General features: G+C 36.5%; 3 protein-coding genes across 5 annotated transcripts; 1 reads left to right on the top strand and 2 right to left on the bottom strand.

Moving 5' to 3' along the window:
* Positions 1–6251: 6251 nt before the first annotated feature.
* On the top strand, positions 6252–10245 carry LOC112790469 (uncharacterized). 2 transcript variants are annotated; one of them, XM_025832888.3, is made up of 11 exons: positions 6252–6700; positions 6800–6890; positions 6998–7093; positions 7475–7969; positions 8077–8364; positions 8447–8544; positions 8649–8733; positions 8841–9014; positions 9108–9245; positions 9351–9475; positions 9588–10245. In XM_025832888.3, exons 1-11 carry the CDS (start codon positions 6633–6635, stop codon positions 9787–9789), a joined length of 1860 nt encoding a protein of 619 aa, XP_025688673.1. In that variant the 5' UTR covers positions 6252–6632; the 3' UTR covers positions 9790–10245. The 2 variants fall into 2 exon arrangements, with proteins under 2 accessions (XP_025688673.1, XP_025688672.1); XM_025832887.3 differs by having other exon boundaries at positions 6291–6700; positions 8068–8364.
* Positions 10246–11954: 1709 nt separating this feature from the next.
* On the bottom strand, positions 11955–19046 carry LOC112790467 (protein FAR1-RELATED SEQUENCE 5). Of its 2 annotated transcripts, XM_072232937.1 has the most exons (6): positions 18554–19031; positions 18178–18277; positions 17951–18054; positions 13090–14612; positions 12408–13014; positions 11955–12276 (listed from the first exon to the last, which is right to left on the bottom strand). In XM_072232937.1, the coding sequence occupies exons 3-6, from the start codon at positions 18047–18049 to the stop codon at positions 12217–12219; spliced, it is 2289 nt and encodes a 762-aa protein (XP_072089038.1). In that variant the 5' UTR covers positions 18050–18054; positions 18178–18277; positions 18554–19031; the 3' UTR covers positions 11955–12216. The 2 variants fall into 2 exon arrangements, with proteins under 2 accessions (XP_072089038.1, XP_025688670.1); XM_025832885.2 differs by having other exon boundaries at positions 12408–14612; positions 18554–19046.
* A 167-nt stretch (positions 19047–19213) lies between these two features.
* Positions 19214–20653, bottom strand: LOC140183786 (uncharacterized). Its single transcript, XM_072232938.1, has 3 exons — positions 20508–20653; positions 19804–20078; positions 19214–19716 (listed from the first exon to the last, which is right to left on the bottom strand). The coding sequence occupies exons 1-3, from the start codon at positions 20508–20510 to the stop codon at positions 19425–19427; spliced, it is 570 nt and encodes a 189-aa protein (XP_072089039.1). The 5' UTR covers positions 20511–20653; the 3' UTR covers positions 19214–19424.
* Positions 20654–24138: the final 3485 nt, after the last annotated feature.

Raw genomic sequence — 24138 nt, 5'->3', positions numbered from 1 at the left:
TTAAAAGATGTTTGAAGGTAAAAAATTACTAAAAAATAAAAATACAAAACAATTGTTGAAAATTAAGATACTATTTATTTTATTTTCACTTTTTTTTTAATTAAGTTCCAAAAACTTCAATAATTTACCGTTCACATATATGGTGGTGGGATCAAGAGGCACACATGACAGAGTTCCAATATTTTTAAAAAATCTTATGATTAGAATGTATTTGTACAAACTCTTTGTTCCAACATGTGGCGTCAGGAGTGAGGATAAAAAAAATCGGATACGGCTGGAAGTGTCTTTCACCGTTAGATTTTATAGTTAGATCGTGGCCATTCATGTGTCATGGATGGGATCAAAGGAAACTTGTGTTTCAGTATTATTCCATTCGGGCCTCCTAGCCCGGGTTGTGTGTTGATACATCAACGCAGATCTAGCGGTGGATTTTACTATTGATGACTGGCTTCACGCCGAAAGTAATCTCCCTATTGTAGGGGGCAGATAATAAATCTTGTGCAGATTTTATCTTCTGCTGCAGAAATGGCGTGATATGTTCTTCTAGAATAGGATAATGATTACCAATATAAAAAAGATTGACGTCATGTGGTGCACAAACAAACCATTGTTCAATGTACGGGAAATCGTCATGGGCAGGGATGTAAATCCCGCTCTTCGGTTGCAGGTGAGATAACAATGGTTTGTTTGATTGGAGGCAGCAATGTAAAGCACGTGTGAAATGGAAGTTTTGAAAGCATTCCGCTGCGAAATGTTTAATTTTTTTATTTTTATTTTAAGAAAAACAAATTTTATGTTTAACTTCTCAATTTTCGTAGTATAAATTTTTTAAAAAATTTTTAAAAAAAAGATAGATTTTCAAATATTAAAAATACTAAAAATATGTTTGGTTGATTTGTTTTAAAAATATATTTTAAATACCTTAGAATGACAAAATATATCTTTATTAAGCATCGATTTTTGGTATTTAAAGTTTTTTTAAATGAATAATTATTTTTTATACACAATTAACATAAAATAAATTACTGTATTATCATGCAAATTTAAAAAATTTGGTATCTCATATGTATATAGTTGATTTTTTTATCATGACATTCTATAACAATAAACAAAAATAATTAGAAAAATAATAAATTTATTTTGTTGATGATTCTTTAGATTTACTTTCGAATGAATTAATCATTTAATATTACAATTTTTTTATATTAACACATTTTTTTAACAAAAAATTTATTAACAAAATAATAAATAAACAAATGTTAAAGGTAAGGAAATAAAAGTTTAAAATAAGAATCCAAGTTTGTTGTTGATATTTTTAAATTTTCACCGTATTCTACTTTAGTGAATGATTATCGATTTAGAACATAATTTTCATTGTTAAATTATTTCTTTAAATGATATAGTATTAGTTTTAACAAATTGTACGTCAATGTTAATTCAGAAAATAAGAAAGGTTTAGATAAATGAGTTAATTAAGTTAACCCGTGATTTAGTGTTCTAAAATTATATAGAGTTTTAAGGGAGATTTATTAAGAGAAAAAGAAGAAGTTTGTGTATGTAATTTTAGTACTCCATAATTGAGAAGATAGCAGAAAAAAAATTTATTTAAGCTAAATATCTTTTTTATTTTTATTTGAGTTTAGCTTAAGTTTGAGTTGATGTTAAATGAATATAAGCAGTAAAAATTTTAAAAGAATAAAAAAATAAAAATATTATTTTAAGCCTAAGCTTAAGTTTAAAGGACAGAATATTTTTTCGGATAAATAACATTAATAAATCAAGTTAGATTTCGTGTTATCAAAAAGTTCTAAATAAAAAAAAGTTACTAGTGCATGTCCCAGGAACAAATTTGTTACAAAAATTTATGTAAATCGAATTGACCAAATTTAACTTAGCTTCTCTAGTGCTAAATTGAAACAATATGATTCAAATTAGTAGAAATAAAGACAAATCGAAATGGGTATCTTCGATTTATGAATGCATGAAATTCATTCACAATATATATTCTAATTAAGGATGAGTATGATCGATTCATTAATAATAGAGTCTATTTTCGAAGTTGAAGCGGGAGACACCAGAAACTCACGTTTGAATTAATTAATAGAAATATAATGTATAATTCTATACCAATAAATTATAACTTAGACATAAAAAATAAAAAAAATAAAATTCAATTTTTTATTTATGTATCTCAATTATAAATTGTTGTATTCATGTCCTGTGCTAGAATTATACAAAAAATATGTCTGTAAAATTCGTAATAATTAAGAATATTAAAATATAAATGCATCTTTGTCATTGTCTTCTGTCATAAAGGAGATAAGTCTCAAAGTGGTCCCTAAAGTTGCACTCGAACCTCATAGTAGTCCCTGAACTTAATATTGACTCGTATTCATCGATGAAGTTGCATCCCGGGACTCAGATTCGTCCTTCCGGCACAGTCCCTCCACCTGGCACTACCGGAAAGCTGATGTGGACTCTTTCGTAACACGCTGGCCAGGTAACGGCTGACGTGGATTAGTAAACCTTTATGGTGCAATTTGGTCCCTAAATCAAAATTAAAAATTTTAATCCCCAAATTTAATTATTATTCTCTTCTCTATAATAGTAACCCCTCTCTTTCCTTTTCTTCTCTTCTCTTCTCCATATGGATGTGTAAGAGGCTACAAATTACAACTTCGTTGAAAGTACGCATATGTTTTGTTAGTTAAGAGTCACATATACTATGTCTTTGTATTGAACATTTTATGCACTCATTTAACTCTAGTTTAATTAAAATGTTTGACCAAATTCAATTTTATATTTTTATATGATTTTACAAAAATATATCTCTTGTATTTACAGAATTAAAAAGTTACATTGTTATTATTATATACTACATTACATTTATTTTCGAATCCTGTTCCAAAATAACCATGCATCATCCTAATTTAACTGTCATTCACATAGTATTAATATAAAGTGTTATATTATGGCATTTCAAATCTGATGACATCTCCATTAAAATGACGTGTTTAAGATTTTATTATAGTTAAATAGGTATTTTAAATTAATTAATGGTAATATTAGAGAGACAAAAAATAGCAAAAATTTATCTAATTTAATATTTATTATTTTAGTCTCTAATTAATAAAAAATTAATTAAGTAAAATAAATATAATTAATTAATTTAAGACACTAACTTGACATATTAAAATATTAATGATATCATCTTTTTGTTTGTAAATGTCATGCTAACATTTTAACATTTTATATTAACATTAGAGATGAGTTGAGATTCACAATTTATGAATTTAGGAATCAATTTAATCATTTTTAAAAGTCAACAAATTTTAATGATTGTTCACAACTTTAGAAACTAAACTTTGCATTATTTCTTTAATTATATATATCACATAAGTTTTTTTTATGTTATAATCTCACCATCTTTCTTACAGAAAAAAATGGGATAAAAGCAGTTAAACTTGTTCAAATAATGGTCGTTAAGAAGACTGTAGTTGTTGTTATTGTTATAAGATACTTCAACTAAAAATAAACAAAAAGAAAAATCTTGTGAATTTGGGATATGAAGATCTATGCCTGTAGAGAAAAGAGGAATTATTGTAGAGAAGAGATTGATGATTAAAATTTTTAATTTTGATTTAGGGACCAAGTTGCACCATAAAAGTTTTATAATCCACGTCAGCTCGCCGTGACCTGGCCAGCGTGTCACTGGAGAGTCCAGATCAGCTTTCCAGTGATGCCAGGTCCACGGAATGTGCCGGACGAATGCAACTTCAGGGACGAATATGGGTAAATTTTAAGTTCAGGGACTACTATTAGGCTCGAGTGCAATTTTAAGGACCACTTTAATACTTATCTCGTTATAAACAATTTAACGAGATTTGTGCGCTGTATTTCTTCTTCCATTCAACCTACAATCAATATGTTAAATACATATAAGATCTGTGTAATAACCGTAACGTATGAATAGAAATATATTTTACTAGTCAGAACAGAAATACACTAGAATGAATTTTTGTTGAACATTCAATATATTAATTTTTGGGCACGTTACCTAAATTATATAAGAAACTCAGTAACAATTTTTAGTGTTAAGTTTGTGTTTAACATTGGATGTGGTATGAAATACGAGTTTTAATTCTATTTTTTTTTTACATATGCTATTGTTTTTGTGTAGTTTGGAATTTTGTTTAGTAAGACAGCAAGTTCTAGACCCTAACCAAAAAATAAATGACACAAATTTTGTATTTGTTTTTTATTTTCACTAACTATGTCATACGCAGTAGAATACTAAACATTAATTGTACAATAATTTTTTCACGAATCATATCTTATACAATAACTTATTTTTACATTATATTAAATTTTTTTAAGCTACTAATTTATGTGAAATGAATCCTTGATCATCATTTAATTAAGAAAATTAAGTTTAAAATATAATTTTATTATTCTCTCTTTGATACAGTAGAATAAGTATACTTCAAATATAAATTAATTTTATTTTATTATAACTAAGAAATAATAAGATTAATTTATACTTTATTATATCAGACAGTTTCTTATACATAATAATATACTGATATTTTTTTATTTAAAGTGCAATTACTGTATTATATCAAATCGGGAACAATGAAATTGTATTGTAAAGTTAATTATCTCATTTAAATGAGGATTAAGGATTTGTTTCACGTATTCGGGTAGTGTAAAAAAAATAACATAAAATAAAATATTTTGTTGTGTAGAATTTGGTAGGTAAAAAAATAATTATATCGTGAGTGTTTAGTGTTTTATTGTGTATGATATGGTAAGTGAAGAAAAAAAATGAATGTAAAATGTGTGTCATGTATATTGTGTTGGGGTCTAGCATTTGTTGTAGTATAAAAAAATAACAAACTATATAAAAACAAAACCACACGTAAAAAAAATAAAAGTAAAACTGAAATTTCAGACCACAAATAACATTAAATACAAATTTAATAATAAAAAAGTATAATTATTCTGTATAGTTTCAAGAAATTTCATTTTGGTTCCTATACATTTTTTTTCTTTTAATTGAGTCTTTGCACTGATTTTTTTTATTGGGTCCGTACACTTTTTTTCTTTTTATTTAGGTCCCTATACCAATTATTTTTTTTTTACTTGGCTCCCTATATAATTAAGCCAATTACTACTAAGAGGAACTTAATTGAAAAAAAATTAGTACAAGGACCCAATTAAAAAGAAAAAAAGTATAGGGACCTAATTGAAAATTTCACGAAATTATAGAGACCAACAGAGTAATTAAACTAATAAAAATAAAATGATAAAATATAAAAAAACCGTATTATAAATGGTTTTATTTTAATTAAAATATGGTATGAATATTTTGAATAGTCTTATTTTGATATAGCAATCAAATCAATATTTTTTTATTTCTTATATTGTTATATTAAGATATAAGAAAATAGATAGTACTTGATAGGATAAAAGATGTTAATTATTTAATTTGGAGCTTATGTGGTAAGAATAGAAAACTCTTCTCGCTCTGTATTGGAAAAAATGGCACTCAATCATTTTACGTTTTTCTTCCACCGCCACACTCCGTACCAATTTACACAGAATTGTGAAAACGCTTATTCAGGTTAGCAGTAGCAAGAAGTTGTAATCGAGTAATTTTAGTTACATTTCAATTTATTTAAGTAACTTATCTTTAATTTTTTGAAGGAGCCCAAAAAGATTTATGATATAAAGAACAAATTTAATAATTTTACTTATAATTTTTAATAGTGACTTAAAACATGTAAAACAAAGCATGTAAATTACAAATCCAATAGGAAGGTAACAATGATTTTCAACTAATTTCAGTCAATATCACTAAGTTATTTTAAATTTATGCTGTTAATGTTAGAAATTTAACCCCCAATTGTCTAAAAAACGAGGATGTGCATAAGTAAGAGTTAGTTTCATTTATATGTAGAAAACTAAGCATAAATTTAGTAATTAACTATGGACTAATGTTAAAAAGAACAGAATGTGATAACATATTATTTATTGAGAGGAATAAAAGTATGTCTTAATATTCATCTTAAGAAATATGTTATTATACGAATCTGTTAGAATACCATATGAGGTTAAAGTTTTTCATATATTATTGTAAAATAAAGTTTAGATTTACATATAGCAATTGAATAAGTTTCTTGCAATTATTACAGAAGCTAAAAAATATTAAATAGCTTGATTTTTTATGTAATACCCCGTCGGAAAATATTCGCGCTACTGATTTAGTTTTAACTTTCACAAATAGCCAAGGTTTTCCAAGTAAAGAGCTTGATGGTATCTATTGATATCTCATTTGTGGCTTTTGAAACACAACATTCAAACTGGGGAAGGGTGGAGGAATTAACATTTCGCGGGTCTAGTGGGCACGGAGCAACCTAAAGCGGGTTCAGATCGATTCAGAGTCATCACGGCTCACGCCCTCTCTGTAGGCCATACTCCGTCGTACACGTCTTGTCTGGAGAAGAAAAAGCTAAGGTGCACAGAGGCAAGCTTGCTTATATAGGGATCCGTCATTGCACCTCCACCTTCATCCAATTCCATATCTTCTCCTCACTCCATATTTCCAAACCTCCGCTGCTGTGTTCCTAACTATGTCGTTAGCCATGGGGGATGAGCAAGTTGTGCCGAATGATTCTCAACTATCAGAAGAAGGAAATCGGTACGTTCTCTAATGAAATAGGGATTCTTATTTTGTACTTCCACCCCTAGTTAGATGCGATTGTTAACTCTGATGTAACCTTCTCTTTGTTCTCTATAGGCGGGTTCTCTCGACTCAGTGCCCTACCAAGGCACAATCAGCCACTGACGTTGGAAACATCAACGTCAACCCAGAGTTGCCACTCGACGCGGTAAGTATCCGAAACCCTTGGAAACCCGTGTAGATTTGTTGTTTATGCAGAAGATGTTGTTTGGATAATGGAGCTAAGACGTTTTGTGTGTGATTGGTTTAACACAGCAGCCACTTGAGGAAGTTACGACGACAACTGAGGGTCAACAGGGCCGAGCCGACATTATCTCCGACGTTCTCCGAAGCATCCTGGATGCAGTTGAGGTTGGTGCCTGACACCATTATTTCATTACTTGTTGTAGTAAAGTCGAGGGGGTTTTGGGGAAACAAAATATAAACAGTGATAATGCATGAAGTGTACATGGGGGTGGCACAAAAGTTATAAATGTTAGCATATATTTTGGTCAACACTGGGGTCCGACACATGTAGTGTACATGATGTGGGAGTCTGACCTTGAAAGGCCCCTCTTAAGCATAACCAATTTTTTTTTATAAAATGCAACCGATGAAAGTCTTCATCAAGTATGTTTGTCGTCCGCGATGATGCTCAATCTCAATTAAATATGTCTTGTTTTGTGGCCTTGTAGCTTTAATAATTGGTGGAACCCATTCTGAAAAGTTTTAGTTTTTTCTTTTTGTATGCAGAGGATCGATGCTAGATCAGTTACTCTGGAAGCAAACCTGGTTGAACTTCAGCGTTTGCTCAAAGTCCGGAACTCAAGCGGTGTGACCCCCTTGATTGTTACTACAGGAACTACCACCGTGACAACATCTGCGAGAAACAATCACAGCGTTGGGATACGACATCCCGGCCCAGACACGGGAACCACTACCACCACAAGATGTCAAGGGAATCAGAAGATCCACACCTACACCCACCTGATCAATGCAGCCAACAAAGGGAAGGGTATTATAGAAAGCAATTCCGGGTACATGTGCGATGTCATAATCCCCAACTCCCCTGGTTACGATGATGACGTTGTCATCGACGAGAACCTATCTACCCCAGCTCCAGTTGTTGGCGGGCGGCAGATGGGACTGCAAACTGGGTCTATGATGCATTGGGAAACTGGCACACCTAAGCTGAGCCTTGGCGGGAACACTACGCGCCGCTGTCCAGATCAGTGGTCAACTGATAAGGTGTACACATATAACTCCCAACATTTCTTCATGTGTTAAGAGTTTTAACTCCAACTTTTTGATACAACATCTCTAGCAGTTGATTGATTTGTTCCCAGATCTTGCAGGCCTTTAATGACCTCCCTGGTTTTCAACAACTTGACTGCACAAGTGTCGTGTGTGAGTTATTCTCGCATTCACCTACACCGATGCCTCCACCCAAGATACCTAAGGTGGAGCAAGCAGGCCCCATCTCAGAACATCACAAACCGCCGATATCCACGGTTGATGATGCAAACGAGATCCTACCTGAGTTGGCGGGAAAGTCAGTAGCTCCGCTGAGGCAGGGTGGGAGCGGGGTCAGGCACCCTGGACTGATTTCACGGCTTGACTCACCTATCTATCTCATACCCCTGGTAACAAAGGAAACTGTGCAAACCTTATTAATTTAGGTGTAAGTATGGTCTGCAAACTATGCAATTTTTTTGTTGATTGCAGAGCTATGAGATGGTTTTCGATCCAACTGCGGATATGGATCTCACCTACGATGAGTACCGCATCGCTGCGTATCTTTACGGCAAGACAGAAGACCTTAAGTAAGTCCTTCCATAATTTGACATTATTTTGCCTCTCCTGATTGCCAGTATATATATCCAAACCGGTGTGGAGTATCTTAATTACTTTCTTTTTTTTGTTGCAGTGAGGTAGTCTTCAAATTTTATGAGTTGGAGGTCGCCAGGGGCATGTTCCACTCTTTGATCCCAAAATTTGTTCCCCATTCTGATGTAAGTGACTCCAACTAAACATAAATGACCTACTAATATACGAACTTTGTCGGTGATGACTTGCATGTTGTTGTTGGTTAATGGGTTCCCCATATTGGAAATGGCAGATTGTGAACATTGTTGTCCTGTTTGCTTCTCTAAGAGCATCAAGAGAAACTCCCATTCGTTTTTGGTTCCTCCCAAGTCCCTTCGCTGTTGATGTCCTTCAGCTGAGGCCCATCGACATGATAGTCAAAAAATACCTGTGTTGCTGGATGCCTGCCACAACTAAACTGGAGAAGGTATAATTTAAAGATCTTTGGTTTCAATTTCAGATTCCATAATGTTAGGGTGCTAGGCGGATGTGGAAAAATCTTATTTGGTGATCATGGCAGGTTATTATTCCCATATGTGAACCCAGTCATTCATGGTATATTATGGTAGTCCACGTCAAACAAGGCAAGGTTTACGCTCTTGATATCACCAAGACTAAAGAAACCATGGAACGTAGAGAGCGCAACATGCGTACAATCGTAAGTTTCTTGGCCTTTCACATACTTTTCTAACGACTTCGTGACTTCCGTGTGGTGTGTAACTCGTTTGCCAACCAACTAACCGTGGTAACATGTTGCATGCAGATGATAACTTTGTCACAAATTTTCAAGCAAGAGCAGAATCTTAGCAGTTTCACAGAGATCTCTTCTGATCCTACAACTTGGGGACCCATCAATTATCCCAAAGGAGTACCCAACCTACCAAACAGGTGCTTTAACGATTTATTTAGTGATAGTCTATGTCATGTTCAACTATTATTGCCAAACCGATATTTAGTATGCTAATTCAGGGTTCTAACAAGTCATTTCTGTGAAAACCAGCAACGATTCCGCTGTGTGGTGCCTTTACTGGCTGCTGAATGATGGGTTACTTGACCCTAGGAGGCTTGGTGTCATGATGAACGGAAAGGTGAGAATGAAAACTGCAACAACTATCATCTTGTCTGACTGGAACCAGAAGAAGCAGGTTGTGGATGAGGAGGCAGAGAAGCTGTGGCGCACCCTCATGCGCGCTCATGACTAGTTTCCAAGGTCACGGACACATGCAACATGACCGTCTCATATATCCATGTGTTGTGAATGGTTATGGTTTGTAAAATAGCTTACTAAGGTTTGATATATATAAAGTCTATGACTCTAATAGATCTCAATTGGATGGTAAAGTGTGGAAACGAGTGGTCCCTCCACTATGGTAGGAGCACCCATATCAACACATTACCCTTTTGCAATCAAGGTGGAAAAGACCTAATCTTTTTGACTATAGTACCTATGTTTGGTGTCTTTGCTCATTTAGGATGGTATTTACAGTATCAAGGATGGGTGTCATTATGACAACTTTTGTGTAAGGTATGTGTTTGAGTTAAGAATGATGCATCAAGCATGATAGTCATTATGACTATGTTTATGTAAGGTATCTATTTGAGCTAAGAATGATAGTCATTATAACTAATGTAAAACGGCCTGCAATCTAGATTGATACATCCTGTGTGGCAAGTTTTTTTGTTTCAGTCGTCTGACCCCGGGCATGGATATTTCAGCTAAAACTGCTTAGTATATTTCAACCTTATTGTTTGAGGACACATTAATGGACCGTGCGACTCACTCAAATAATGTTATAGTTGGTGCCCCGATAGAAACAAAGTAAATGTAAGGGAATGCTAAAAAATTTGTAAGATTTTATTTAGATAATCGAATATTAGAATATCATCTTATCTGATCGCGGAGAATTTGCTTTCACAATTATCATCACACATGACACAATTATTAATTTGTTCGAGAGCAGTAGCTTAAGTAAGTAATTTAGTATAGATTTTCAGCCCTAGTTTATGTACGGTAATGATTAACATGGAATTTCAGAAAAAGTTTAGACTGGTAATTCCAACGAAGGCTGTATATGAAATAATTGAATACATTGCACATGTAGTTGGTTCAGAACTCCATGCTAAAGACTATTTACAATTTCCACGTTGAAAGAATTAAAAACATTTATATACACGTAATTAAGCAAATATCAAGGTCCCTCTACAACGCCATAGTAGGTCATATATTTTCCATTCCATGCTTTGTGATGAACCCACAACTCCATACGAAGTTCTGGCTTCATTGGCCAAAGTGCTTGCAAGCAAGAAACCCTTATTCATCCAAGATTCACAAACTTATATAGCTTTCTTCCATATAGCCAAGACTACTCACCTAACTGCAAACGATTCCAGTTACAATTTTGCATTGCACTGCAATACCTGGACATCCAAAATTATTATATATTTAGAAAAGACAACAGAAAGAGCGGCAGAATTCGGTATAACTATTTTCATTCTCAGACATATTCCAAAAGCAATAAAGGCTTCTTGCGGAAACTGCGGCTCAGTAGATGTCAAAATGTTTTGCAAAAGCTGCAACGCAAAAAAATAAAAAAATGTCAGAGAAAAAAATAGGATCACAAGGAACTTTGATGTTTTGTTTTAATGAATTGAAGCAGAAGTAGCCTCTTCGAAAACCCGCAGTTGACTATTTCCATCAAATGGTGGCTTCCCAGTGACTAGTTGGTACAATATTGCCACTACACTCCATAAATCAGCCTGCAATTACAATACAATTTTACTTTTTCATTCTTCTTAAAAAAGAAAAAGGAGTAACAAGCATTTGCATGTAGAATCCAATATTGGTTCTAACTATCATCACCGTGGCATTATATTTTTTATTTTGAATTATTTCTGGAGCCATGTATAGTGGTGAACCACACAGAGTGTCAGCCAACCCCTGGGGTGTGAGAGTCCTAGTATAACAGCACATTAGTAAAAGGAGTAAACAACGTTATAATATTCTTCATTCCATCCTGTTGGAATTAAAAACCATTGCAGAACCAAATATAGGAAAACAGTTTGAATGCTTGCCACAGAGAGAGAGAGGGAGAGAAAGAAAACAGGAAAACGGGGTGGGGGTGTTCCACAAGTAGAGAAGGTGCAGCATCGATGATCAAACAATGTCATGGTATCATATCATAAATGATATTCATATTTAAACTATTAATCTTTAAATGTCAAACAGTCTTATTTATGGATAGTTTCCCCACTGGAGATGGCTGAGTGTCATGTAAATCTGCCATCAATCATGTACGAAGAAGCAAGACACAGCATCCTTTTTCAGAAAAACATTATTAGTCATTCTAGCATAACAACACGCAAGTGATAAGTATAAAATGTAAATAATATAAGTAAATAAATGCCAACTTCACAGATCTGAAATGTTTGTCACTGAATTCACAGATACTTAACTATTTGCACTAGTAATATGCAAATGAGCAATACCCATATATAAAGATTTTCAACAACAAGTGCTATATAACAAAGTAACTACAAATAGTCACCGGTAACTGGAGCCGCAAGAAGCGACAACATTCCCCCTAATATACTAGTACCACTAAAATGAGCAAGTGCCACTCCGGAGCATATCAAAGGTCGCCAAGTGACACAGCCTCCGGGTTGTTGGAAGGAGCATCCTCCTGCACCACCTGCATGAGAAACATTTAGTCACATTCTAACCAAAGACCTGAACCAAGTATTCACGGAATTGAATGTAATATGCTACATCAAAGAACGGGCCCATGCAGCAGAAAAGAAATGAGAACCTGATCATCTTTACCTGGGTACCTCGAACTCTCTTATTCACGCCCACACACGGTTGGCCACCCTCCTGACCTGCACGATTTGGACAACGGGTCCTTCGATGACCGAGTCGGCCACAGTTGCTGCACTTGCGTCGTTTTTTCCCGGTCGATGCAGATGCCTGGCTGAGTCGACCAGTACCCTTTGTTCTCACGCTGATGGGGTCCTTCACTCGTTGTTCCTCCGCCGTTAGTCCTACGTCTTCCGGGGGCCTGAGGCCATTCTTAATTTCCAGGCAGATAGTGTCAGTTAGTACCTTATGTGAGTAGTACTTAAAGTCCTCATCGCTCATGCATGCAACCCGGCCAAGTCGTGTGCATAGCTGAGCAAAAGCTCCCAACCGGGACCTATACGTTGTTGTTTGCTCCTGTGTTTCATTTCTAGTGCAATTTAAGCCATAGTGCAACTTTGCTGTCTTCGACCATCTGCGGAGCACAAGCGTATTGGGAATGATAGTATAATCCAAGCGCACCAACACAGCTAGTATGTGGACATAGGGCAGTCCAAATGATTCCATTCTCAGGCAGGTGCAGCTGAATTTGTTACCCACATTTTGCCTCAAAACCTCCCACTTCTTTTCCGGCCTGCGATATTTTTGAACAACATATACTTCACCCTCAGCATTTTTATTGCATCCACATATGTGAATTCGAACGCACCTTTTAAGAGCTTCACGAAATCGCCAAAACATCTCCCGTGTATACTTTGTCCACCCATCCTTCTCAAGCTCAACAAACTCAGTTTGCAAGACTGGAGTTCCGTACCATGAACGAAATTCAAGCTCGTCCTCATTGTCTCGCAAGAAATCAATGCATCTTTGGAAGTTTGTGACAAATTCAAGGACCCCGTATCTACTCTCCACAAACCTGCCCAGCTTGGCATGTAGAGATTCACAACGGGACGTTGTCCGTATTCCAGCAAAAAATTGGCCTCTGATGTATGCTGTCGCCCATGCAGTTTTTTTGCGGTACAAATCCTTCACCCATTCGACTTCACGAACCCCACACTCATCCAGCATTGCCTCCCATTGCACCTCGAACTCATCAACCTCCATGTCCGCAAGCATGCAGTGTCTAAATAGCTGGGTGAATTGTGAGTCACATATATTGGAAGTCGCATTACGAAGCAAATGCCAAGCACATAGCCTGTGATGGGTTTCGGGAAATACATGACGTATAGCATTTCGCATCGAGGTATCTCCATCTGTGATGACTGCCTTAGGGGCCTTTCCTTCCATGCATTCCAAAAACTGCCGCAAAACCCAGATGTAGGACTCTTGTGTTTCACACGAGACCATTGCACATCCGAAGACACATGTTTGGTTGTGGTGGTTAACTCCCGAGAACACAACAGGCAAATTGTACTTGTTTCGGCCATAAGTAGCATCGAAGGCTAGAACATCTCCGAATATTGCATAGTCGAACTGACTGCGCCCGTCACTCCAAAATAGGTCACAAAGATTGTTTTCAGACCCAACCTTGTACCTCCAAAATATTCTGTTGTCTACACGGGAAACACCTTCCAAGTATCGAATTGCAGCGCTTACATCTCCATTTTGCAGTTCTCTTTGTCGCCTCACCTCATTATACATGTCTTGCTTTGTGAATGTCACAAGGTTAAAACCCCCAAGCTGTGCCGCGAAGGATTCATATATTTTAGGAATGCTGATACCAACCTCCCTCAAGCTAGTCATTTGTGCAATCTCTACTTCAGATAGCCGCCTGTGCGACCTCAAGTAATCGACGAACTTGCCAGATGCGAGTTCATGATTATGCTCATCCACAAACCGAGACACGTACCATTTGCCACTCCCATCTTTTCTCTTTATCCTCATCTCGGCAAGGCAACCACAACGAGTCACAATCTTGTGCTCCCGTTTTCGATTAGCCATCTGTAGCCATTTCTTCTCCCGATACCCTTGCCTATTGCACACAAATGTGTATCGCACAATATCCCCTGCAGTATTTGTTACCTTCCTCCCTTGCCTCGTAGAAAATCCCTTTAATCGGCTATAGTTATTATAAAAGGATTTGGCTTCATCTGGAGTGTTAAATTCCATTCGAAGGACATCATCTGGCCCCACTCCTTCATCCGAATCGAACCCTTTGTTACGACCATCATCCTTACTTGCATAGTCACGAAAGTATTCCTCTGCTTCAATTCCCATGTCATATAATGTTTCCTGTATAATTAATGAAATCCATTATTCATCATCGGGGCCACGGGTGGTGAAGAAAACCAGTTTAACAAAACTGCACATAAATTGCTTTAATAAACCAGAATTTTTAAACAAAATCAGTAAACTGAAACTACACTGTTTGAATAAAAACGAGTTTGCTAAAAACTAGTTTTTATGGTTCAATTAGGTTTGAACCCAACAAAACTGGTATCTAATTTCACTACAGTAATGTCAATACTAAGCACGTTTTTTTACTGTTGGTAGCATAAAATGATTATGACGTCATATACAGTAGCCATAGTCTGTGCTTTAATTTCATGTCTCTGGTCTTAATAGTTTCTGATTGGTGTTAAAAGATTAATTGGCTAATAAGACAACCTCAAGAATTAATAATTATCCTATGGCATTAAAAAAATTGGTCCTATTTCATAAGCTCACTCAAAGTGAGGACTAACTTAGTTATTACATACTACTTTGAAGGCTAAAATAATCATAAGTTTATTTAAAAAGTCATTTTTTCAGCTATTATGAATTAATCTTTTTAAAATAAATTTTGTATCTTAAATTCTATTCTGAATTTTATATTTTAAGACTGAAATTATAATTAAAAATCCTCCACTAAAAGTCAAGGAGCTATAACTCAAATGACATAATCCCCTTGTATTCGCCTAAAGGTCTCGAATTCGAGTCTAACTCCTATTTTTGAAAAAAAAATTCCTCCACTAAAAAATTTTAAAGTTAAAAAAATAATTTCATCATTAAAAATTTTTTAATGTTAATTAATAAATTTTTTTCCTACACTTATTCTCATTTTTCCACAAACAATGCTGCCTCATTACAAGGAGCATAGTTTAGTTTGGCAATGAATGGTGCCATTTGAAGGAGTAGGTAGATATCGACCTTGCCTAATCTTAAGGAAGAGTAACAATATTACAGACTCTTCTTGCTATAATTGAAGCAAGACAACTTGTCTTACTTCACTCCAAAGCCAGCTTCTTGGCATTGACCATCTACTAGAGAATATGATCATGGGAATATTAGTGGAAATCTAGCTTGTGAAAACTGAAGATTAAACAAAATACAACAAGAAAAGACTCTGAATTCTGGTGGGTTAGAAATAGATTAGATTAGAGGAAACGATGGAGCAACAGGTGCGAATGTCACTAATTTTGTTGGCAACAGGAATGTTCTGAAGGCCACCATCGATGTACCTGAAGCTGGTGAAATGAACTTTTACTGCACCCATCTTGATCATCTTGATGAGAATTGGAGGATGAAGCTGATTAATGCAATAATCCAGTCTAATAATGATGAGCCTCACACCTTAGCTGGAGGGCTTAACTCACTTGATGAATCAGATTAGTCACAAGAAAGATGGACTGATATTGTTAAGGTATATTCTTATCCGTAAGCTTTAAAGTTTTAACCATAGTCAAATGTAAATATGAGTTAATTCAAATGGGATTAATGTCCAAATTGACCTCCTAATAAGTCACACGATAGTCAAATTAGTCATTAAAATATTCCATAAAATAATTTATTTTACATCCAAAGGGATATAATTGGAGATATCATTGTTTCTATTAGAGAAGTTATAGAAAATGACCTATTTTAGAATGTGACTTGAAGATTGATTTACGTAATCGGAAGTAACTGAAAAGATTTACAGTGAAACCTACAAATCGATCATTGATTCAATCCGAGTAACTGCAGAGGATATACGTCAACAGAAAACTAAGAGTAATGATACAAACTTAAGTCAAGTTAGTCCTATGTATGAATTGATATTATTTTTTCTCTTTGTTTTGTTTTTCAGTACTATGAAGAGATTGGAAAACCAAGACCAAAGATTGAAGTGATGAAATATCTAAATAGTAAGCAGTACACGGATGCTAAGGACTATTCACGGGAATGTGAATCTTTTGTGATGATTGCCACAGGACAAAGTAAAACAAGAATACCTTAAGCTTTTAATTATGTGACATACATTTCATCAATTTTGAAAACTCTTTAATCCTCAAAATTATAATGCAGGTGTGCAAGGGACATGTAAGTATGGAACAAGGGTAGATTACATATTATCATCATCAGATTCAACATATAAGTTCGTAGCAGGGTCCTATCTTGTGCTTTCTTCCAAAGGGACTTCAGATCATCACATAGTCAAAGTTGATGTGGTTAAAGAAAATAATAGCATTCTAAATAGTAGTCCTCGTCAAGAAGAAAATAATAATGTAACAAAGATGCAGCAGAGAATGAAAACACAGCCAAGTCCATCAAGTTGTATATGGAACAAAAACACATATGGGAGAGATATAGATTGAGTTTCTTATTTTTCTTTTTCTTCTCTTTAATTTGCTTACATTAATCATTGCTGAATTTAACTATAGTTTCGAAGATGGGGCAGTTCAGTTAGTTTTAATTTGTTAATGCTTCCTAATCCTCTAGTCATATGTGTTCTGTATAAATCTGTGTTTCCTAAAAGACAAAAGATTTACAAGATTATTGAGAGGCAAAATGTTATGTCTTACACATTTTTCTTTTGTTATTTCTTTTTGGAGTTGTATAGCTTTTGGTTTTTGATTTATGAACTCAAACAACCATTATTTATTTATTTATTTCTTTTGTTAATAAGAGTCCCATTGCTTTCATAACATAATACAAATGGAGAATAGTAGAAGGCTAATATTTTTTGTGTAAAAAGATAACAAGAAAGTTGATTAGTGTTAATTCAAATATAAGGTAAAAACAGATAAATATTGATTAGTAGAATAAAAATATCTAAAGAATCTTTTGATAGACTATAGGTTATAGTCAAAGAAGTCACAAAACTTGGTACTTGCATTACCATGGGACATGGGTTGCTGCTGTTTTAGTTTTACTCAAAGAAGTCAACGCCTTAGTAATTGGTGCTATTGATTTAGAGAAACTTGACATTAACTCCAACATTAACGAGTCAAAGTCGAAGACTATGGACCATGATCAAGGTACATATAAAGATATACATAGAACAGAGAGAACAATGACTCAAACAAGATGGCAGAAGAGGAATCCATCATAGAAGAGGTGGAAGAGTACACCAAGAACGCGGGGTTTCACCAGTTTCAGTTCCGTTTACGAAAAAGCAGAACCATGAATACCCCTTATTCAAACCAAATAAAAAACAACGCATATCACAAAACATTAAATTCATTGTACTCCTATGGTTCACAACACTTGCAAAGACTAACCACATTCACCAAATATTACAAACACGTCAAAATTTAATGTTAAACCTGCCAATAACAACTATGTCACATTCAGAGATTAAAGCATACTTTCAAACACTAATAGGAACGTACCTGCTCATCTAAACCTACACCGCTGCGTTGAACCCAATCATCCCTGCTCCTCACATTCCACTGGCACGTTCCCTCTACAACACGGCTGCAGGACCCCATCCTCTCTGAATAAATTGAAATCATAACAACAATTAGCACAATTGGGTATACTTAATGTGTCGTTCACTTTTTCGCTTATTTCACCAGGCTCACAACATCTACTTTACAGATTTTAAAGTGAAACTCACCTATTGCTCTAAATACAACGCACTTTGTCGTACTGAGTATTTATCCCATCAACTTCGTCTGCCCAGCACTGTACCCACCACGCCAGGAACCGTTCAATACCTGACTACATCCACTCCATGAACACATTCAAATGACACAAACACAGAAATGGAAGACCCCAAAAACCACCACGTCGGTAAACCACCTACCTCCTCTTTGTAAGCTCCCTACTATTGCTCCAACAATCATATTCTTTGAAAAACACAGTTTTCTTTTTATTAAGGTATTCGGCAGGGTGGCCTAAGATTGAGCCGACCCGGAATCACACCCAAAAGACAAATACGATGTAAAACAAAAACACTAACAACAACTACACTCCCTCTTAGTGGAACTTACCTCCCCAATCCCGATGCACATAAGCCTACGGCACTCCTTGAATGAATCCAAGGCCCTACCAGATAAGAACCTTGCTGCTTCAATAGCGGTGGGAGACGGCGACGCAAGGAGTGAGCCACTGGAGAGAAGGTCGCCGGGGAGAGGAATCAGCTGCTGGAATATCTTAAAATCGGCTCTTCTCCTTGGGAAGATGACAGAACTCAGCATAGCATTATGCATCTCAACATTGCGTTCCTTTAACACACATCCCGGCAGCATCAAAATTATACCTTCTTCTTCCTCACACTTTCCTAACCTTCCAATCCTCCATAACGGTGGAAAATATCATCTATCCAATACAGTACAAATTTGATTACTTTTTTAATTAATTACAAATCTTCTTCTTTTTTTTGGGTATGAGAAACTGAGAGAGATTAGAGTTCTTGGAGAGCATCAACGAGATTGAAGCAATCTCCTGCGGATCGAAAAACCTAACTCTATTAATTACAAATCTGATTAGTTATAACTTTTTTATTTCACATATTTTTTCTTTTTCTTTTTCAAACTCATCATACAGTTTGGGCTAAAAATTATCAACCATTAATTAAAAGAAATAAGTTAGTCCAAAAATAAAAAAACGGGCATACGATCAAAGCCCATTAGCCAAGAGCCACCACCAGCTTATTCCAATTCAGCTATCTCATAATAAGCTTTCTTTGAGGATTATCTTTAGCCGTTTCATTGAGTGTCCTTCCATAGTCTTTTTGGTCTTTACACAATATTATACACAACAACTTTTTAATTGGCTACCTGATAGTACTTGTCATACCAATGTATCAGTAAAGTGATTGTAACACCTGAAAATTTTCCCATAGTTTTTAGTTTTTAATGCTCAAGGCATTAAATCCCGAATGTCAGCCTCGATATAAGGGGAGACAGAGAAGGAAAGTTGAGTTGCAGTAGTGGAATAATATGGATAATGGCTGACCAACTGCGATCCCCTGAGGAGGAGGATGGTCGGACAAGCAACCTTGGAGACATCCAAGATATCTTCCAAAATTGGAGGACAATCCTGCTCTTTAACTTCAATGAATGGAACTCCGTAAAAGAGCTTCTCCTTAGTCTTGATAATCAAATCCTTAGTCTTGATAATCAAATCCTCATCGGCATTAATAATATTATTTCTGAAAAATAAACAAAATAAAATTATTACTAAAAATACATAAATTGATGGACGAGATAATACATGAATAAATTATAACAATACATACTTAATTAGAAGGAGATATAAATTGTTTGACTTCAGTAGTTCCTCTAATGGGGGATTCCTCAATAACTCAGCCATGTGGGACTCATCCAAACCCGAGAAATCAAATCCATCCTTCCAACTTTCTTTGTCGTGTTCTTCTCTTTTCGGAGATTCCAAATGGAATCCACGCTCTCTGTTTTTTTCATCCTCGGAAGATGATGTGCTGTTACCACTAGGTGACTTCTCAGCAGCACCTAATCCCAGAACGTCCTCCAAGACATATTCACTTGTTGTAAACTAGGAGAAAATCACAAAACATTAGATCATTAAAAATATTCTCAAACAAAATGAAGTGTATGAAAGAAAGTGAGATTCAGAGATGAGATAGATCTAACACACAAAAAAGAGAAAACCAGGAAAAAAACAGAAATCAAAACACAAACACAAAATAAAGTTTAGAAAAAATCAAAAATGAGATCTAAAAAAGACAAAATCAGAAAAAAAAAACACAAATAAAAAACAAAAAAAATTGGAGATGAAATTTAGACCAAAAAGAAAACAATGAAAAATAAACAAAATGGAAATGAGATCAACCACGAAAAAACAAAAATCAAATTAAAAAGCATAACATCGCTATATTCCCATTATCCGAGTCCAACTACACTTTGCTTCCATATTCAAATTAAAAAACGAATATCCATTGCATTATTTATACTAAATTAATACCATATGAGAGGATACAAAGGAGGAAAGTCGAGCTGCAGTAGCAGTATGATATACATCAACGTAATTCGAATTTACTTAATTCGAATTACTAGGAGAAGCGCATTGTAGGGAGGTTCGAATCAACTTGATTCGAATTAGGTGAAATTTGAGTTGCATAGTAATTCGAATCAACTTGATTCGAATTTCAAGGAGTTCGGCTATAAAAGGAGTTCGAGCCAATTTCATTCGAATCACTTTCTCATTCTCCAACCCCACCAAATCCCAGAGAAGAAGACCAACGTTCAGTACGAGTGCGACCAGAGCGGTTGTTTCTGTAGATGGGGGACGATCCGGGAAGGCTTTATCGTTTGGATGGAGTAGCTCATATCGCCGGTGTGATCAACGACGAGGTTAGTGGTTTATGAAAGCGGTTTATGATAACGGTATTTGTTATTGGTTTTTTATAATGGTTTATGTTACTGTTAGTGGTTTAGGAAAGTAGTGTAGGCTAGTGGTTTTTGTTGATGGTTTTTGTTAATGGTTTTTGTTAATGGTTTTGTTTTAGCGGTTTATTGTTAATGGTTTTTGTTAATGGTTTAGGAAAATAGTGTAGGCTAGTGGTTTTTGTTGATGGTATTTGTTAATGGTTTTTGTTAATGGTTTTGTTTTAGCGGTTTATTGTTAATGGTTTTTGTTAATGGTTTTTGTTAATGGTTTATTGTTAATGGTTTTTGTTAATGGTTTTTGTTAATGATTTTTGTTAATGGTAATTGTTAATGGTTTTTGTTGATGGTTTTGTTGTAGCGGTTTATTGTTAATGGTTTTTGGTAATGGTTTATTGTTAATGGTTTATTGTTAATGGTTTTTGTTAATGGTTTATTGTTAATGGTTTTTGTTAATGGTTTTTGGTGAATGGTTTTTGTTAATGGTTTTTGTTAATGGTTTTTGTTAATGGTTTTTGTTGATGCTCTTTGTTGATGGTTTTTGTTAATGGTTTTCTTTTAGCGGTTTATTTTACTGTTAGTGGTTTGTGCATCTGTTCTAATAATGTGGTTTATGTACTGGCCAGCCTCGTCGTTGCATATCCAGCGTTAGGCGGCAACAGGGGATGCGTCTTGATGAGAGGTATGTCCCGTACTTGCAGATGGCGGGACTTTACCATCTTGCGAGACTGAACGACAGATGGTTCCGACTAGACGAGCCCCTAGTCAGCGCATTCGTCGAGAGGTGGCGGCCTGAGACGCACACCTTCCACATGCCGTTCGGAGAGTGCACCATCACGCTTCAGGACGTCGCATACCAACTGGGGTTGCTAGTCGACGGAGATTATGTTAGTGGTTGCCTTACGGACTTCCACCTTTACATTGAGGGTGGGAGACCTGCTTGGCAGTGGTTCCATGAGTTGCTCGGTGTTTTACCTCCGGAGAACCAGGTGCAGAAATTCGCAGTCAACTGCACCTGGTTTCAGGAGACATTTGCAGAGTGTCCAGATGGGGCAGATGAGGAGACAGTTAGGCGCTTTGCCCGAGCCTATATCATGATGTTATTGGGTACGCAACTGTTTGCCGACAAGTCCGGCAATCGTATACACATCACATGGCTACCATATGTTGCTCGGCTTGAGGAGATGGGTCGCTACAGTTGGGCGTCGGCGGCACTAGCATGGCTGTACAGGTGCATGTGCCGAGTCGCCAACAGACATATTGTGAAGTTAGCTGGCCCGTTACAGTTATTACAGTCGTGGATCTTCTGGAGGTTTCCCACACTTAGACCATCTGGGTATGATGAGATTAGCTGGCCCCTTGCCTCGAGGTACCGTTATTGTTTTGTACTAGATATTCATTTTGTTATTATTTTGTAATTATGCCACCAATCCTTCTGTTTTCTTGTACGCAGATGGTCTGGTTACAACCCGGGGATTAGCAACAAGGGACCTCGGGTACAGATGGCTCGCATGCAGATCGACTTGTTACAGCCTCGGAAGGTAAGTAAGCAGAACTTTTGTGTATCTCAAGTCATTGTTTCAGTTTATATCACTTAACTTAAAGTACAAACGATTTGATTTGATTTTTTCAGTTCATATGGATGCCGTATAGCGCAGTCGACGTCATCCAGGTTGTCCATCCTGAGGTGTTGGAGCCTAGGCATACGATGTTATGGCGATGCAGGACATCCCTGATTTATTTTGCGGTTGTCGAGTGGCATCAGGTTGATAGAGTTTTACCTCAGTTCGGCAGCGTTCAGCCCATACCGTCTCCCGCCCTGAACATCGACTTCCTGATGTCGAAGGACGGGAGAGGAGGTGACCGTTGGTTCCCGGCACAGTACCCTGACTGGCATCTTCACTGGCAGGAGCGTACTGATCATATTCTACAGTTTGACATCGTGCCCGACCCCGGACCGTCACATGAGTTCTTGACATGGTGGTATCAGCACGGAAAGAGGTTTCTGTCGCCGGAGATGTTACTGGGGGATCCGAGAGGTGTTCCTATTCCAGATGAGGCGACGCAGAGGGGTGCAGGCCGACTTCCAGACATGGACCGGGTCGAGGATGTTCCTGACAGACGTCGTATTGAGAGGAGAGCACGAGTTGGGACACGTCGTAGCCAGCGTGAGTGGAACTGGGTGGATCAGGCTATGGATGCCGGAGACGACCCAGTTAGGGGTGGGGGGAGACTTCGTGGTCGTGGAGGCAGGAGGAGGGTGGGTGCTGCTAGACAGGGTGCCCAGATGCCTGGGGGAGGTGATGTTGCGGGGGTTGATAGGGCCCATCAGGGCGGGCATGATGGTGGGTCCCCTGGATCTGGTATGGGAGATCCCACGAGTCACACTGATGCTGGGCTTGGTGGTGGAGGTCTTGGAGATTACTTCGTAGGTGTTCCTGGTGATGATCATACCCTTCAGGATAGTACTCCATGGGTGAGTCCTGGCTCGATGTTTGGAGACTTACTTGCTAGTGATGGCATTGTGCACGAGTTTGGTGGACCACATTTCCTTGAGGATATCCGGACCATCATGCAAGAGGATGAGGCTACAGCCGGACGGGTTCAGACGACAGGGACACAGGCACCGCTGGACGTCGATCTGAATGAGCCTGCCACAGTAGCTCCTGCGCATCCTTTTGCCATGGGTGGGACCCCAGCATCGGCGCAGAGTATTGGATCACACTCAGTTGCCGGCCCGTCGTCATCCAGACCCGTCCATGTTGCGCCTATGACCCCGAGACAGCCAGTTCCGGATGACAGCGACGAGTCGATTGAGGATGAGGAGCCACTTATTCGTAGGGGTTACCGGACACGGGTGCCACGCCGATGCGGCACTGGATCGCACCTGTTTAGATGATTCATGGATAGTGGTTTTTGTCTTGTTGTCATATTTATATTGGGTACTATGTTGGTTGGTTATCATTGTTATGGTATGTACTTTGTTATTATGTTATTTGATTTTATGTTATGTACTCTCATGTTTTGTTATGTCATTTACTTTGATGTATTCTACTTTTATTTTATTATTTATAGTTTCATGTTATGTTATTCGTTATCAGTCATACCATGATATAATGTTGCTTGTTCTAGTTATAAATGTCAATGATATAAAAGACATTAAACAGAAATATTTGATACAAATAACAAGTTTCATTACACATACGAAA

The sequence above is a fragment of the Arachis hypogaea genome, chromosome 3 (assembly GCF_003086295.3).
Source record: "Arachis hypogaea cultivar Tifrunner chromosome 3, arahy.Tifrunner.gnm2.J5K5, whole genome shotgun sequence".
NCBI classification, from domain to species: Eukaryota; Viridiplantae; Streptophyta; class Magnoliopsida; order Fabales; family Fabaceae; genus Arachis; species Arachis hypogaea.
This window is presented reverse-complemented; position numbering and strand designations above follow the sequence as displayed.

Excerpts from the sequence above, each read along its gene's own strand:
- LOC140183786 (XM_072232938.1), bottom strand. Across the intron at positions 19,717-19,803 it reads TTATATCTCCTTCTAATTAA|AAATAATATTATTAATGCCG; the intron begins GTATGTATTGTT and ends TTTATTTTTCAG.
- LOC112790469 (XM_025832887.3), top strand. The coding sequence starts at position 6,633 with ATGTCGTTAGCCATGGGGGATGAGCAAGTTGTGCCGAATGATTCTCAA. Across the intron at positions 9,015-9,107 it reads CCACAACTAAACTGGAGAAG|GTTATTATTCCCATATGTGA; the intron begins GTATAATTTAAA and ends TGATCATGGCAG. Across the intron at positions 9,476-9,587 it reads GTACCCAACCTACCAAACAG|CAACGATTCCGCTGTGTGGT; the intron begins GTGCTTTAACGA and ends TGTGAAAACCAG.
- LOC112790467 (XM_025832885.2), bottom strand. The coding sequence starts at position 18,049 with ATGGGGTCCTGCAGCCGTGTTGTAGAGGGAACGTGCCAGTGGAATGTG. Across the intron at positions 14,613-17,950 it reads GTGTAGGTTTAGATGAGCAG|GAAACATTATATGACATGGG; the intron begins GTACGTTCCTAT and ends TTAATTATACAG. Across the intron at positions 12,277-12,407 it reads AGAGAGTTCGAGGTACCCAG|GTGGTGCAGGAGGATGCTCC; the intron begins GTAAAGATGATC and ends TTTCTCATGCAG.